The sequence below is a fragment of the Genypterus blacodes genome, unplaced genomic scaffold, assembly GCF_046128005.1.
Source record: "Genypterus blacodes isolate CSIRO-AG114 ecotype Tasmania unplaced genomic scaffold, CSIRO-AGI_Gbla_v1 ptg000058l_1, whole genome shotgun sequence".
Classification (NCBI taxonomy): Eukaryota; Metazoa; Chordata; class Actinopteri; order Ophidiiformes; family Ophidiidae; genus Genypterus; species Genypterus blacodes.
In genome coordinates, this window is record NW_027466870.1 from 6278383 (window position 1) to 6293971 (window position 15589).

The 15589-nt window shown below is 47.2% G+C and overlaps 1 protein-coding gene across 2 annotated transcripts; it reads left to right on the forward strand.

The window, feature by feature from the left end:
- The first annotated feature begins 341 nt into the window (after positions 1 to 341).
- LOC143002913 (guanine nucleotide-binding protein subunit beta-4) lies at positions 342 to 15479 on the forward strand. Of its 2 annotated transcripts, XM_076153315.1 has the most exons (10): positions 342 to 564; positions 5226 to 5389; positions 5805 to 5843; positions 6128 to 6234; positions 8872 to 8935; positions 9862 to 10024; positions 10144 to 10210; positions 10358 to 10559; positions 11138 to 11354; positions 11956 to 15479. In XM_076153315.1, the coding sequence occupies exons 2-10, from the start codon at positions 5333 to 5335 to the stop codon at positions 12060 to 12062; spliced, it is 1023 nt and encodes a 340-aa protein (XP_076009430.1). In that variant the 5' UTR covers positions 342 to 564; positions 5226 to 5332; the 3' UTR covers positions 12063 to 15479. The 2 variants fall into 2 exon arrangements, with proteins under 2 accessions (XP_076009430.1, XP_076009429.1); XM_076153314.1 differs by lacking the exons at positions 342 to 564; positions 5226 to 5389; positions 5805 to 5843; positions 6128 to 6234 and adding an exon at positions 6258 to 7466.
- Positions 15480 to 15589: the final 110 nt, after the last annotated feature.

Sequence of the window (15589 nt, forward strand, 5' to 3'; positions counted from 1 at the left end):
ATAAATCATCTCCCTATCACTCGATATACTGTAAACTTAAATGAAGTCACATTAACTGCATGTTTTGTCGGTTTGTCGTTTGTTTCCTGTATTCCATTCGGTTCCTTTTTGTTGAGGGGGCTGACAGGCGGTACCATTTTCCCCGCAGGTCACACGGACCATTTCACATTTTCCCAACGAAGGAGAAAACATTGTTTCAAAATCGGACTAAGCAAAGTCACAAATTTAAACAATGTTTCAGGCCAAATTGTTATTTTCTAGCCTACTGAATTTGTTGTAACGTGGATAAAAAGCGAGCGTTGTGTCAGCGAGCACCCCTCGGCGTAGGCTGTTGCCATGTTCCCACTTTCATGGGTGTGGTGATTAGATTGCTTGGTGAAAATTTTAGTCTAATCCGAGTCAATTTGCGGCCGCTGCTGGCTCTGTAAACCGATTAAAGCCGTTTTAAATTAACACGCCTGCCTTTGCGGTGTCTCTCACAGCTGGGGCCATGGTTGTGATCTGAACACGGAGCACTGAGAGACGGACAGAGAGGCGCGGACGCAGCCGGAGAGCCTGTTTCAGGTAAGGACGCGGAGTCTGCCTTCATTTTCTGCTGCCATTTATTTCCTGCTTTGCCCACAGCGGCTTTATTTGAGCTTTAATATGGAGACACAGACGCCAAAGAGCCGTGAGCGGGAGGGAATCTCAGCGCGTTAAACAGCGTCCATGTTGACATAACTGTTCTGTGCCTAATGTCGCCTCAGCGCTGGGCTTTTTTTCCTTCCAACTGGGTGAAAATTCCGTGTTAGCTAAACGCGTCCGCGGCCTTGCTGTCAAATGACTGTCAGGAGGAACCACAGGCTCCAGACCTCCCTACACACACACACACACTCACACAATCGCTCTCTCACATACACACTCCTTCATGGCGCACAGCGGATTGCTCGCTTGTTTATTTGTAAGATATCACGTTTAATTTCTTTTCTCCATTAATTATGCATGACGGCGAGCGGATTCATGCGTTGTTCCCCTCTTTCCTATCAAAAAGCTCCGGACGGTTTTAAATGTGTGTGTGTCTGTGTGTGAACGTGTGTGACACAGATCAGCTGCATCATATGTCACCATGTCATGATGATGATGATGGTGATGGTGGGGATGTGTTCAGGTCTGGAGCTCCTCCAGTCTGAGCCCCTGTGTATGTGTGTGTGTGTGTGTGTGTGTGTGTGTGTGTGTGTGTGTGTGTGTGTGTGTGTGTGGCTCATGGGAGTGAACCACCTGTAGCTGTGGAGCTTCCAACATCTATTTAGAATCTGACCTCATATTGGTGCTAATATTGTGTCAGAGCTGATTATTGCCATACTACTTTGATGAGGGATGTGTTTGCATATGAATCCATTAACTTAAAGTCATTTAAAACCGAGATGACCTCACTAACTTCAGTACATTCCTGTTATTGTTTAGTGAAATCTGCCTCCTCCTCCCTGTTCACAAACAAATGTGATCGTTCTTCATCTTCTTAGGTGCTAAATGATTAGACCTACGATTTAAAAATAAGTAATATACATCTGATGGCCAAGCAGTTAAATTGTACTCATTTTGTATTCTCTTCTCTACGTTATGTCACAGATATTTAGTGGTGGACGTGTTTGTTGACAGTTTTGCTGCTGCTGCTCCAGCCTCTACCACACCTCAGAGAACTATTCTGCAGCAGTGTGTTCCTGGTGTTCACTAGCAGCCAGGCTTCTAAACGCTTCACATCAGGCACTGGCTATTGTTACGTCTCAACACATTTGGATTATGAACAATGTGTCATTGAGTATAGGTGGGGTGAAAGCAGGGCTCGCTGTAATCATGTGGCTGTCACTCATTCAGTCGTCGCATTCAAGTCTGTTCTGTGAAATAACAGGTAAATCAAACCGTGTGTCAGTTTGCTGGTTGAGGGCCTGAACGCCTCTGAAGGATCTGCTACGATACGGAGGGATAGGAATGATTAACCTGCTCCTTTAGGGGCCGGGCTGCTCTGTGGCTCACATCAGCCATGTTTAGTTTGTTGTTATATAGAAAAGATAGTATATTTACATGTTTCTGTACTTTTACTCACCACCAAGCTGACAAGAAGGAACATGCGGCTGGTTGGCTGACTGGAAACATTTGGCCTTTCCTCCATTCTCAGCATGTTTGAGTTAAACAAGTTTACACCTGGAGCAGCGGAGCAGCCGCCCTGCCGCCCTGCCGCCCTGCCGCCGGCCGCCTCCAGTTTTCACTTTCAGTTTTCCGACTTCTCCGTAGGGATTTTCCTCATCGTGGCTCCAACATGCTGTCTGATGGAGAAATGGGGGAATAGTCAGATCAGGTGAAGAAGACTCATTTTGAACTGGATCATCTGATGAGTCAGCTCATTTTATAACTTCATACAATTTGGAGAAAATGTATTTTCAGTGTAGATGAGAAAAAGGTGCATACATTTATTCAGACTGTTTAGTTGAGTGTCACTTTAAGCTTAAGTGTGTACAGTCACCAAATGGAAGAGAGAGCATTTATGTCCAACTTGTCCAATGTTATTTAGGCTTTGATAAATATTTATACTTAAAGCACCAATGGAAAGTGCTCAGAATGTGGCATGGTGCAGGAATATGTAGGCTCCTCCTCATGTGACGGCCTAACCATAGCCTGCTCACAGCTCCCTGTGGGGTCTGAGGGCCGCACGCTTACATGTGAACCAGCTTCTACCATGATCGACCTAAAGGGAGCAGAAGACGTTAAGTTAAGTTGGAGGACGCAATGCGGGTTTGACTTGGTGTGGACAAATATCAAATATGCACTTGGATTTCATTTGTCTTGACAAAAACACACACACACACACACACACACACACACACACACACACACACACACACACACACACACACACACACACACACACACACACACACACACACACACACACACGGCGTCTCTTGTAACATAGGCCTATGTGGCCTATTATGGCAACCTGAGATAATAGAAAGCAATGATTGACAGTGACCTCACTGGGCAGAGATCTGTCTGTCTCCCTGTCTGTTTGTCCCTTTCCCCTTCTGTGAGTGACATACAAAATGAAAGTGGAAGTTTACCGTGTACTGTGTCATCAGTAACCAGGGATAAAAGTCAGGAAAAGTAGGCCTGTGTTACTGCTGGACTCACACACACACATTATGATTGAATGAGGGAGCAGGCAGGCGTTTGTAAAAGAGATGTACTCTTACAGATTCACCATTGTATTGTCTGGTTTAGAGTCTTTGATAGAGACCCAGATGTTTGGTGCTTGTGATCCTTACCCAGGCGTAGTTGGTGTGTGTTGGTGGGGGCCGAGAGCAGCAGCGGCGGCAGCAGCAGCAGCAGCTCTTCTAGCCTCTCTGGTCCAGGCTTGACCCCTCAGAGGCCAGCAGTGGTGGTGCCAAGCAGCACTGGCTGCTGGAGCTGGCTACCACATACCAAACAATGGGCAGCTCCAACACACACACAGCTCCGCCTTTGTGGTCCGTGTGGCTGTGCCATGCTCTGGGCCTGCAGCGGGCCGGCTGCTGGGCGCCGTGACTTCAGCCACACAACTGATGAAACCACTCACAGCTCACTGAGGCTTCAAACTAGATATCCTCTTCTAACAATCATGACCAGAGAGACTAACCAAGCCCTTTATCCGTAGCCTTTTCTCTCTCACACCAGCTGTTGTAAGCGGCCTTATTTTGTAATAATCTTTGGTGGCGTGTGATTGCGTTACAATGAGAGGTGTTACTAATCTTCATCATGTATGTACATGAGAGCTGTGACACTGATGGACACACCTCTCAGTGTAATGCAGGCAGGAACAAGGATCAAAGTCACATAGAGTTGAATCATCTCCTGTGTTAGTGAATTTTTAAAGCCTTACAAAGACTTCCTGTTGTGCTGGTTTATGCTGCTGCCTAAGTGAAGGTGAGAGAGCAGCAAACCTCCTAAAGCCAACACAACACTCTGTGGTGGCAGTCTTCATGCATGTTTCAGTCCATGGCGGTCACTGAGCAGGAGCAGCACATCACAGGCGAGCTGAGGCTGAAGCTGAGACTGAGGCTGAAGCTGAAGCTGGGGCTGAGGCTGAGAGCCCCTCTGGTCTTCAGCAGGGTTGCGTCAGCTGGGGGTCGTGACGTCTCTCCTGGGCAGCTGAGAGCATTGCAGCGCTCTCTGTCCCTGATGTCTCGTTATTGTCAAAGACCTCCTTGGCTGAGACAAGAGTCCCCGGTGAGCGGTCCGTGTCTCAGGCATCCACTCGTCTGAGCGCAGCAGAAGAAGCACAATGGCCGAACCCTGTTACACACAGAAAGAGTCGACTTACACCGAATGTAACACACACTATGCTGTAAGAGTAAACAGCAGCATGAACTCACTCAGCTGTTTACTTACTGTGTGCAAAATAATGTGTTTAGGTTTGATTAATGAGGTTTAAACCTCTGTAAAGTGAAGATGAAGCATAAACATCCTCTTCTTCATATGAGCATGGTTTCCTGCAGCGAGGAGCCTGAAGTGTTGAATTATAGAAAATGCATCTGAAAATTTAATCATGGAGGGTTAGACTGCTGGACAACCGGCTGGAACTGCCTGGAAAAGGAGGAGAGGGGGAGGAGGAGGAGGAGGAAGGGAGGGGGGGGGGGGGGGGGGGTGGAGGGACGCGGTCCAAACATTTGTGAAGAGTGTGTAAAGGCTCTGTGACCCACATTCAGGCTCTCCAAGGTAAAGGAAGTGACAGCTCCCAAGTGTACACACACATGCCTGCACATGGAAGCAGATGCTCAATCTGACACACTCACCCAGGCACACATGTAAATGAACACACACGTAATGCATGCACACACACACATTATTGTATGCACATGAACTCCTCTCACTACATCGTACAACACACACACGCACGCACGCATGCACACACACACACACACTGCTGCGCTCTTTGGGCCGAGCAAATAGCGAAATACAACACAAAAGGCCGATTGAGTCAGGAAAGGTCAGCGCCCGGCTCAGACGGCTTTTTGAACCAGACTAGGGGTGTTTGAAGAGCGAGGCCACCCCCCATGTGCCTCCCACCCCCGGCCCCGCCCTTCTCCACCCTTTGCGACACCTTCCTCTTTGGTCTGAACCCAAACAGGATACCTATATTTGTGTCATGGAAGTGTTCCCATCACGCTCTGTGTTGATCTTACAGTATCTCTGTCTCTGTCTCTGTCCTGCAGGTGTCAGCTGGTAAAGACTGTGCGTGCGTGCGTGTGAGAGTGTGTGTGTGCGTGCGTGTGTTTTCAGCCCAGGCAGTATTTGGAGCTGAACGCATCACTGAGGGACAATGAGCGAGCTGGAACAGTTGCGGCAGGAAGCCGATCAACTACGCAATCAGATCCGGGTATGGCAACATTTGTATGTTCATCTTTATGTGCGTGTGTGTTTCTCTCTGTGTGTGTGTGTGTGTGTGTGTGTGTATGTGTGTGTGTGTCACTCTTATCTATTCCCTCCAAAGTGTGACTCAGGTTCAGATGAGTCTCTGACGCACTCGGCCTTTAACTTGTCACTCAGCCGTGTCCTTTGTCTGACAGTTCAATTCTGGCATTGATCTGCAGTCACTCTGCTAAATAATGAGACATTTCTTTATAAATGATTGCTGTGTGATTATGTAGACATATTTAGCCTCTGTGGTTGATAACATGCTTAAATATACTTTATGAAAGCATTATGTCATTACGTGAGTGAGTCAGGGTTAAAGTTGTTGCTGATCACTGTAATTGAGTAGCTGATCAATAGGCTGTTGCTGTGTGTTGCAGGATGCCAGGAAAGCCTGCAGTGATTCCACTCTGTCACAGGTGAGAGGTTCCACTCTGCACTTATGCTGTCCTGCACAAAACAAAGATGTTTACAGAAATATATATTAGAGTGGAGTATTGATCCCATATAAGGAAGTGAATCAATATGAATGTGACCCGAACGTTCCTCAGCCATGAAGCCAAACCTGTTCTGCTCCTCATTGTTCCTGTATGTTTTTGGAGTGTCAGCTGGTGTCCAGTATCCAGTGGTGCGTGTGTGTTTGTGGTGAGGAGTGTGTGGGCCCGGTGTCTCACCACTAACACTCCTTCCTGTGTTTTGGCAGATCACAGCTGGTCTGGACTCGGTGGGCCGGATACAGATGCGGACGCGACGCACTCTCAGGGGCCACCTGGCCAAGATCTATGCAATGCATTGGGGGAGCGACTCCAGGTAGGGTGACTGAAGCCATCATGCCAGTGACATGCCAGGAGTGTTGAAAGGGAAACAAGTGTTAAGGCCCAGAGGAGGGTTAGTAAGTCAGACCTGATGTGAGGAGACTCAGCGGCTCAGTCACATTGAGTTCATATCGTCTTTTTGCATTTTGCTGCTTCAGCTCGTGTACTTGGTTCCAAACTGTGGTTCCCATGAGTTACAGTACCTACGGGGGGTCGGGAGTCTTCTGATTTTAATATTGAACACTGAGCTTTCAAGGGCATTCTTCCTTTTCTGAGCCTGTTTTAATTTCTGGTGCGCATAATGAACTCGGTGTAGAAATGTCTAGGCTGCCTGAGACAGCAGGCAGAATGTTAACACTGCTTCTATAACTGTCAGGATCTGTGCCAGGAGCAGGCAATAAAGTGCCACAGAGGGCCGACGGTCTGCAGGCTCTCCGTCCAGCCAAACACCAGAACGCAGGACCTTAACAGCCAAATTAAATTCAATAACCAAGCTGATATTACAGGATTGTCCTAATACGATACTGACAGCACAACTGGCTAACTTCATTACACTGCCAACATAGACTGGGCCTCTGCTGCGGACTGCTGTCTGCTCCACCCGACACCTGGGTTTAGCTGGACCTGGTGCTCCTCAGGAAACTCTCCTGTTGCTCCAGACACTGAAAAAGAACACAAACCCTCCTGTTAAACTGATACAGTGTGAGACAGATTGATGCAGTCGTACATTTGAAAGAGAAGAAGAACACGTCCCAGGCCTGGTGTCCTCAGCAGAGGACGGGCCCTGGAGCTTTCAGTCGCACCCTCTCAGGGAAACCAGACCTACATTGCTGAAATGGCTGAAGATGAAAAGATAAAAGATATATAAACATCTAACGCCGCTCTAACTTCATTATGAAGGCGGTCAGAGCAGTAAATCCAGTTAAGGCAGTATATTGGTATTAACACACACACACACACATACGTACACATACACACATACACATACACACACGTACACATGTACACACGTACGTACACACACGCACACATGTCCGTACACACGCGCACACGTACACACACACATACACACACGTGCACACACACACACACGTACACACACACACGTACGTGTTGTCATTGGTTTTATAATATTCCTCTGTATTGTGTCTCTGTCTCACTGTTGCTCTTTCTCTCTCTCCATCTGTCTCCCACTGCACTGCACTGGGGCAGTGACGGCAGTCCCAGGTGTGGGGCTAAACTATACCACTACTACTCTTACTACCACTACTAGTACTACCACTACTACCACTCCTCCTTCTACTACCACTCCTCTCACCACTTCTTCTACTCTCCTACTAATCTGACTAATACACCATGAATGATGATTTCCCCCCCGGCACCTCAGTCCTCCGTTCTGCACCGCCTCCTCCTCTCCTCTGTGGTCAGAGACGCTCACTTCCCTGTAGCTCATCTATTTGTTGAAGGATGTGGTTTGTAAGCATTTAGAACCTTGGGACAGTTTTCCAAACTTTAGAATGAATCTCCAGGCATCATTGTAGAAAAAGTACAAGCATAAATAAAACCTCAAATAAAAGAAGTTTAGCCTAATTGGTTCTGTAACCAAAAGAGTGTGTTTGTGCCTGCGCCTGGGTGTGTGTGTGTGTGTGTGTGTGTGTGTGTGTGTCTGTCACCCTCTGGTTAACCCTGCAGGAGGCCAGTGTTTCTTTTGTATACAGCCACTGACATTTGAGCGTGATGGCTCTCCCCTGGCTCGTAGTGTAGCGCCATCAAACCACTTCCTGTCTCTAGATAAATGGAAACACCCAGCTGAGGCAGGGTGAGAGAGGGTGTTTGTGGGTGGGGACCGATCCTGCATCTCCAACACCTCCAGCTCTCACTCTGCCCTCCCTATTAGAGCCTGACTGACAGATTGAGTGTCACACACACGTTTAGGACCTGCAGATATGAACACAGAATGTTTTCTGGGCTGAAATGAACGAAACAATTGTATTTCCTGTGAACGTTACTATTCTAAATTCTAAAACGGTTCAAATGTATGATTCATCTCTAAAACCTCCTGCTGTACAACAAAACAACAACATCTCAACAATCAGACCTGAGGGATCGTAGCTGAAACACTGATTTGATGGTCTTACCCACATTCCAGTCTCGGTCACGCTCTACTCCCAGTTTCTCCCGTCTCCTCTCCATCTCTGACTCTTGCAGTGCATCTCCTCCCCCAGCCCCCCCTCCCCCCTTCCCCACCTCACCGTCTTCCTAGAGCTTTCCCAACCCCCTCAGGCCTCCCACCTCTCCCATCCGACTGTAGGGACTTCCACATAGCTGGAGTAATGAATATTCTATGTAGTGGGACAGTCAAAGTAGCTCCATAGGATGAGGAGGCTTCTTCCACCCAGAGAGAGAGAGAGACAGAGGGGGGTGGGGGGAGGGGGATGGGGGGGCTGTGAGGGAGAAGCAGAGAGCTCTTGCTGAATGCTTTGTGACAGAGCACCGTGTACTCATTCCTTTTAGTCTGCAAGCTGGCTGACTGTAATGGCTTCTATACACAACGTGCATGAGATGTAGATGATGTTTGGTTCCTCAGACCTGTGAGCCCGGAGTCACGCTCCTGTCCTTACGCTCTTTGCAGGTTACTTGTTAGCGCCTCTCAAGATGGAAAGCTCATCATCTGGGACAGCTACACAACAAACAAGGTGAGAGAGACACAATCTGCCCAGGAGTGTGTGAATATGTACAGGCAGAGTAACATGAAGGATCCATCTGAGGGAGCTGAAGCAGCAGACAGGGTCTCAGCCTGGGAGCTTCCTCTTTGAGTGCAGGAGTGAAGCGAGAGTTTGACTTTGACACGTCCACATGAACCTTCCTGTGTTAAAGTTAAAGCCATCTCTGCCCTAATTTTGCATTGAGTTTTCCGACAACATGTTTGTTATTTCCCCCTTCGTACTTAACACTGACCAGCAGAGGACATAAGAGATGTGATCAGAAGTTGAGTTAAATACGGGACAGTTTCTGCTGACATTTGGCAAAATAATGTCCATAAAGTTAATCAGCAGAGTCATGAGATCAAACCATCATGATGTTCTTTACCTTCAGGTCACACAGAACGCTACCATCTGAATATACTTTGTATCAGTGGTTTGAGACAAACGCACACATTCTTACACACACACACACACACACACACAGCCGAAGCTCTTACTGTTTCTGTTACACTGGACGTCGCTCCTGTTGCCTCTATCTCAGGATGTTATTCTGTTGCCATGTTGGTTCTCAATGCCATCCAGACAAAGTGAAGAATTCAGTTTTCATCTCAGTTTAAGTGCACAGGAGTGTGTGTGTGTGTGTGTGTGTGTGTGTGTGTGTGTGTGTGTGTGTGTGTGTGTGTGTGTGTGTGTGTGTGTGTGTGTGTGTGTGTGTGTGTGTGTGTGTGTGTGTGTGTGTGTGTGTGTGTGTGTGTGTGTGTGTGTGTGTGTGTGTGTGTGTGTGTGTGTTTGTATAAGCGGTCCCCATTGTGTGAGCTGACAGAAGAATACATACGAAGGCTTTCCTGTGACGAACGTTGCATATTTGAGTGAAATGCTTTGAAAAGTATTAAATTGAAACCCAAACAAACCTCCAGATGCATGCCATCCCGCTGCGCTCTTCCTGGGTGATGACGTGCGCCTACGCCCCCTCTGGGAACTATGTGGCCTGCGGAGGCCTGGACAACATCTGCTCCATATACAGCCTGAAGACGCGCGAGGGGAACGTCCGCGTCACCCGAGAGCTGCCGGGACACACAGGTAGGCTGAGGCTCGGCTCGGCTCAGAACAGAACCCTGGGCCGCTGTTTATGCAGTTAGAGGCTGAGTGCCTTCCAGGAGACATCAGGCTGACATTGAATCTTCTTTTTTTAATCCCAGGATATTTGTCCTGCTGTCGTTTCTTGGATGACAACCAGATCCTGACCAGCTCTGGAGACACGACCTGGTGAGCAGACACAATCACACACACAGAGTCACAGCCGCTCAATGCTTTTAATGAGCTAATATTGAAATAAGGTTGTTCCTGTCGTCTTCTACTCTTACATATTCACTTAAATGATGTTATCTCTTATTCTTCCTTCCTGTTTTGCAGTGCATTGTGGGACATAGAGACAGGCCAGCAGGCCACCACCTTCACCGGCCACACAGGAGACGTGATGAGTCTGTCCCTCAGCCCAGACTACAAGACCTTTGTCTCCGGAGCCTGTGACGCCACTTCCAAGCTGTGGGACATTCGTGACGGCATGTGCAGGCAATCCTTCACCGGCCACGTGTCTGACATCAACGCTGTCACCGTGAGTGCACACACACTGACACACACACTGCTGGAAGGGGTGTGATGATTAAAGGATGAAGAAATGCATTTACTGTTTGATTCACTTAAAACTTAAGAACCAAAACTGAAACATTTTGCCTATAGATGTAAGCAATGTAGTTGAATTGAATATTTGTTACCAACAAAGAAGAACAGATTAAACTGTGTGAGACAAGAGAACATTCCCTCTGCTTAGTCTAAAGTGATATCAAACTCTGTATTTTCCTGTGAGTGCATTCAGTGTTTTTCCATGTAGGATCTTAGTAAGAGCTGCTCCCTCCTGTGGCTGGAGTTTGGTATTGCAGAAGAGGTGCCTGCAGCCTTCCAAGTGGAGTGTGAGGCGTCAGAGCTTCTCTTCTCTAAAGTTTAAGTTATTTTGATGGAGATGGTACTCGTCTCTAAATGCTCCTTTAAAGTCTGCAGTGTCTGATGTGTCCATGGTTACAGCCCCAGGTTGGCTACTAGACACTCACAGAGAAGAAAATCCCCCCAACCCTATTCCTCCTACTATAATATGATCACATCCTTACGTCTGCTTGTCTCCTGTCCTTCCTGCAGTTCTTCCCTAACGGGAACGCCTTTGGTACCGGCTCTGATGACGCCACCTGCCGGCTGTTTGACCTGCGTGCGGACCAGGAGCTGATGATGTACAGCCACGATAACATCATCTGTGGCATCACCTCTGTGGCTTTCTCCAAGAGCGGACGCCTCCTCCTTGCCGGCTACGATGACTTCAACTGCAACGTGTGGGACACGCTGAAGGGCGAGCGGGCAGGCAAGTGAAGAAGAGAAAGTCAGGAAGATGAAGTCTCTGTGTGTTTGGCTCATGATTGAAATGGAAGGTTTTGATCTGATGTCGCACATGTTTTAGTAGCGATGCAACTCCTACCGCCCCTGTCTCTCTCTCTCTCTATGTCTCTCTCTCTGTCGCTCTCTCTCCCCCGCCCTTTGTGCTCCATGACTTGCTGATTCTACCCAGACACAGGCACAGTCATAACTTCTCTTAAAACGCAGAGCTCTAAAGTGGAGCATTTAGATTTCCTTTGTTGATTTCTCACGTCCACTTTGCTTTGACATCACAGAAGAAACTCAGTAACATGCTGACTTTCACAACAATGACATCATGGGACATTGGAGCGCTATGTAATGTCAAGAGAGCTATAGAGATGAACTTAAAGTGGTGTGTCACTGAAATAGTTAGTATGATTTTCTATTTTTTTCTGATTTAGTTTGTCTAATCATGCTGAGAAAACAGAAGTAGCAGTTCAGACACGTGTGTTTGACCCTTTGGACTAGAACAGACAGGAACGTTGCCCACACTGGTGTTTGTTTACCTCTGGACGGTCCTTCATTCCGCTTCCTTCTCTCACCACCAGGTGTGCTGGCCGGCCACGACAACAGAGTGAGCTGCTTAGGCGTGACGGAGGACGGGATGGCCGTGGCCACCGGCTCCTGGGACAGTTTCCTCCGGATCTGGAACTGAAGACGCCTCCTTCCTGTTGTTCCGAACCACTGCCCGCCAACCTCCACCTCCACCTCCTCCTCTTCCTCCTCCTCACCACCACCACCACCGCATCCCGCCCCGTGTGCCGGGCAGGACCTGAGGAGGCGTACACTTTGTCAGCCAGACTCCTCTAACTCCGCCCCCCGTGCTCCTCTCCACCTGTGAGAACGTATCGACTCTTTCTACCTTTCCAAGTGACGTTGTTTTGTTTTCTCCCAGCTATTACACAGCAACAAAGTCATATTATAATATAACATTATAATATTAGGTGATATTTTCAGTACAGTCGTCCAAACCATAATAAAATAAGAGTTAAGAAAAACAGAACGAAAAAGGAAAATAATACAGCCCACCACCTCCTCTCTCCACTAGGGGGCGATAAAGAGCTTCATCTGTTCAGGTGGTTAACAACAAGTAAGAGGACTGTCAGTGTGTAATATGTAAATATATATAAATACAGTATATATGTATAGCATTATGTGTGTATATATGCATCATATATGCATATATAATGTGTATGTATATATTTTTGTAGTTTCTTTCCCACCCCTGAGTTTTCTTTTCTTTTTTTTTTTTTTTTTTATAATGATTTTGGGGTTTTCTGTTTCTGTTCATGTTCACATTGCTACAAACCATAAAGCCAGATCTGGGTCAAGTAGTCACTGCAAATACTAAATGTTAATTTTGTGTCACAGATAAGTCTGATGAATGAACTTTCACCTGCTTTCCTTCAGTTTGATCCTCTGGCCGTCAGCTTCAGCATCAGAATAGCAAATAACAAAGCTTTACTTGTTTGGCTCAGCTTTAGGCCACACACACACCATCTGAATTTGAATTCCTTGTGTCATCATTTGTGTGTGTGTGTGTGTGTGTGTTTGTGTGTTCTGGTTCTGGGCAGTGAGCGTCCTCATGGATCCCCTTGTTTCCCCTCATGTTGCACACATGTGACTGATGGCTGTGATGGTGACTTCAGCCACAATCTGCACCGTCTCACTGTCGGGGGTTGTGGTTTTATTTTCTAGTCTGGATTCAGCTTTAGCTCCGATATACACTGGTGGACTTTAGGCTAAGATAGAAAGCTTTTCTTTAACTCTTATTGGAGGCCCTGTGTCGTCCTGTGCTCCCTGCTGCTGTGGGTTGTGGTTTCATGATTTACCAGTATTGGTCCTAAAGGTGGTACGCTCCCGTCTCCTGTGGCCTGTAGAGTCTGGATGTGTCCTCGAGGCCCAGACCAGGGACGAGACCCGAGGGGCCGACGTCCCCGCGTGGACAGACGGGAGACGGGACAGCTCCCGGTCAGGACTCCAAAGCCGACTCTGTCGGAGCTCGCCGCCTCGCTTTCCTACTCGTTTCTGTTTATAATGAAGAATGGAGTCCTTTATGTTCTCAGCAAGTTCTGAACCGTGACGGCACGGAAGTGAACCATGTGAGCCGGATCACAGCGGTGCCAACACGAGCCTGTAAAAAATAAAAAAAAATAAAGATTTGTTAAGGGTTTATCTGTATTAAACACTTTCAGTAATTCTTTCCTCACCAAAACACCAAACTGTTAAATATTCACTTAGTAGACAGGACATGTCGTAGAGAAACACACACTCACACACACTGTAGTACACACGGAAAGCATCCAACACGTGGCTCCCTGACCCACAGAGGACGCTTCTCTTCACACACACATCACACGCGTTTGTTCGTCTCGTTTGTTCCTGTAAAGACTTAAATGTGAGTTGGACCTACAGAATCATCAGCTGCCTGTCTCTCTGCTCTCCTCTGAGACGGAGACCTGGCGCCTATCGTGTCTCCATTCTGCCTTACGATTGTCCATGATAGGTCAAACTTAGCATCGACTATAGTAATGTCTCCTTTTCACACACAGAGAAGATTGCAAAGTGTCTTTCCCCCCCTGATAGAAGCACACAGCGTCGCCGATACTAGTGAACACTAAGAGCATGCTTAGGAGGAGACCACGAGCAGCGCCACATGCTTCTGACTTCACCTTTTTATACACAACTCTGCTTTCTCTCCCTGCAGTCCAGTTTGTAGTGTGGGGTTGAGGGTTGGGATCCCTGCCTGGCATCTTCAGTGCTTTGTTGTCGCTGCTTCTGCTTGGCTTTGCATCCATGAATCCATTGAGCAAATGTTAAAAAGTAAACAGTTGTAGTTTTTAGCCTGAGAATATCTTTGGGGTGTGTAGGATTTGATATGTGTTGCATATCAGTGTTGAGGTGTGTGTGTGTGTGAATGTGGATAACCTATAGATCTAAGTGTTACTTTCTCTCATTGTGTGCCAACGTTCTCCACAGACCTGAGCTGTGAGCTGAAAGAAGCCGTCTGCTCAGTTTAAGTGCCATGCAGCCTTTTCCCCACCCAGTGAGGTCACAGCAGTATCTGTTGTCTGAAGATGGGTTTGATATCCCAAAGTGTTACTGCCAGTGCTTATTAGTTACTCTTTCAGCCGGCGGACACACGAGACGCCTGACGCTCACGTGTCCCCCAGTACACCATCACACTTCCACTCTCTCTCCTTCACAAACTGTGTGAGATTCACAAATACACCACAGCCCTTAACAGCTGACTAAGGAATCGTCTTCGTTACCGATACTCAGCAGGCAAACGCCCTCGCTGTGTGTGTATGTGTGTGTGTGTGTGTGAAGCAGCAGTATTAGCAGCTGGATGCTGGAGTAGTAACACTTGTATGTGCCTGTGCAGTACATGGGAGACACTTTAACACATCAAACTCAGTATATTGCCGCGTGAAAACGACTCTAAAGGGTGTTCAGCTGTGGATGACATCATAAGGATTACGTCTTCCTGTTGGTGCTTCAGACAATTGTCCCCCCCCCCCCGCCCGCCCGCCACGACCAATAAACTGAATGGGATGTGTCAAACTGGCAGAGCGCCCCCTCTGTCATTCTGTGGTGCAGTACACTCATTAATCAAAAGGTGCTTGACCTCACTTAACTTCACATTATTGTTGTATTTACCTAGAGTTGTGTCCAGTTTAACCCATAACTATAGACAGCTATACATGTCCAACCAGCTTGTTTGATGTTACAACATAAGTCGATGCAGCTGTGGTCTTCTGCACCACGCTCAGACTCTGAAGTGTAGATAGATCTGTGGATGCGTGGAATTCCTGGGAGGTCACTTCATGCAGTTTTTTGCCTGCCATAAATTTTAGTCCTAGTCCCCCACAGTGCCAACATTTAATGCTGCATTCCTCACAGTATCTATAAAAAAAAAAAAGAAAAGAAGCATTTGCACGATTAGTTCCTCTCTGAATATGGAAGAATTGTTTAGTTTTTGTGATGAATATCAAAAGGAGAAAAATCCGTGCCACCCCACCGCCACCATCACAGCACCACAAGTTAATGCACTGCCCTTTGACTCTACGACTTCCTTTATTTCCTTGGATTTTATTTATTGTTTTGTGTTTTAAGCCAGTAAAGACCATGGGACTCGCTGCCATGATAATTCTCTTACAGTGCTATTGTGTGAAATTATAA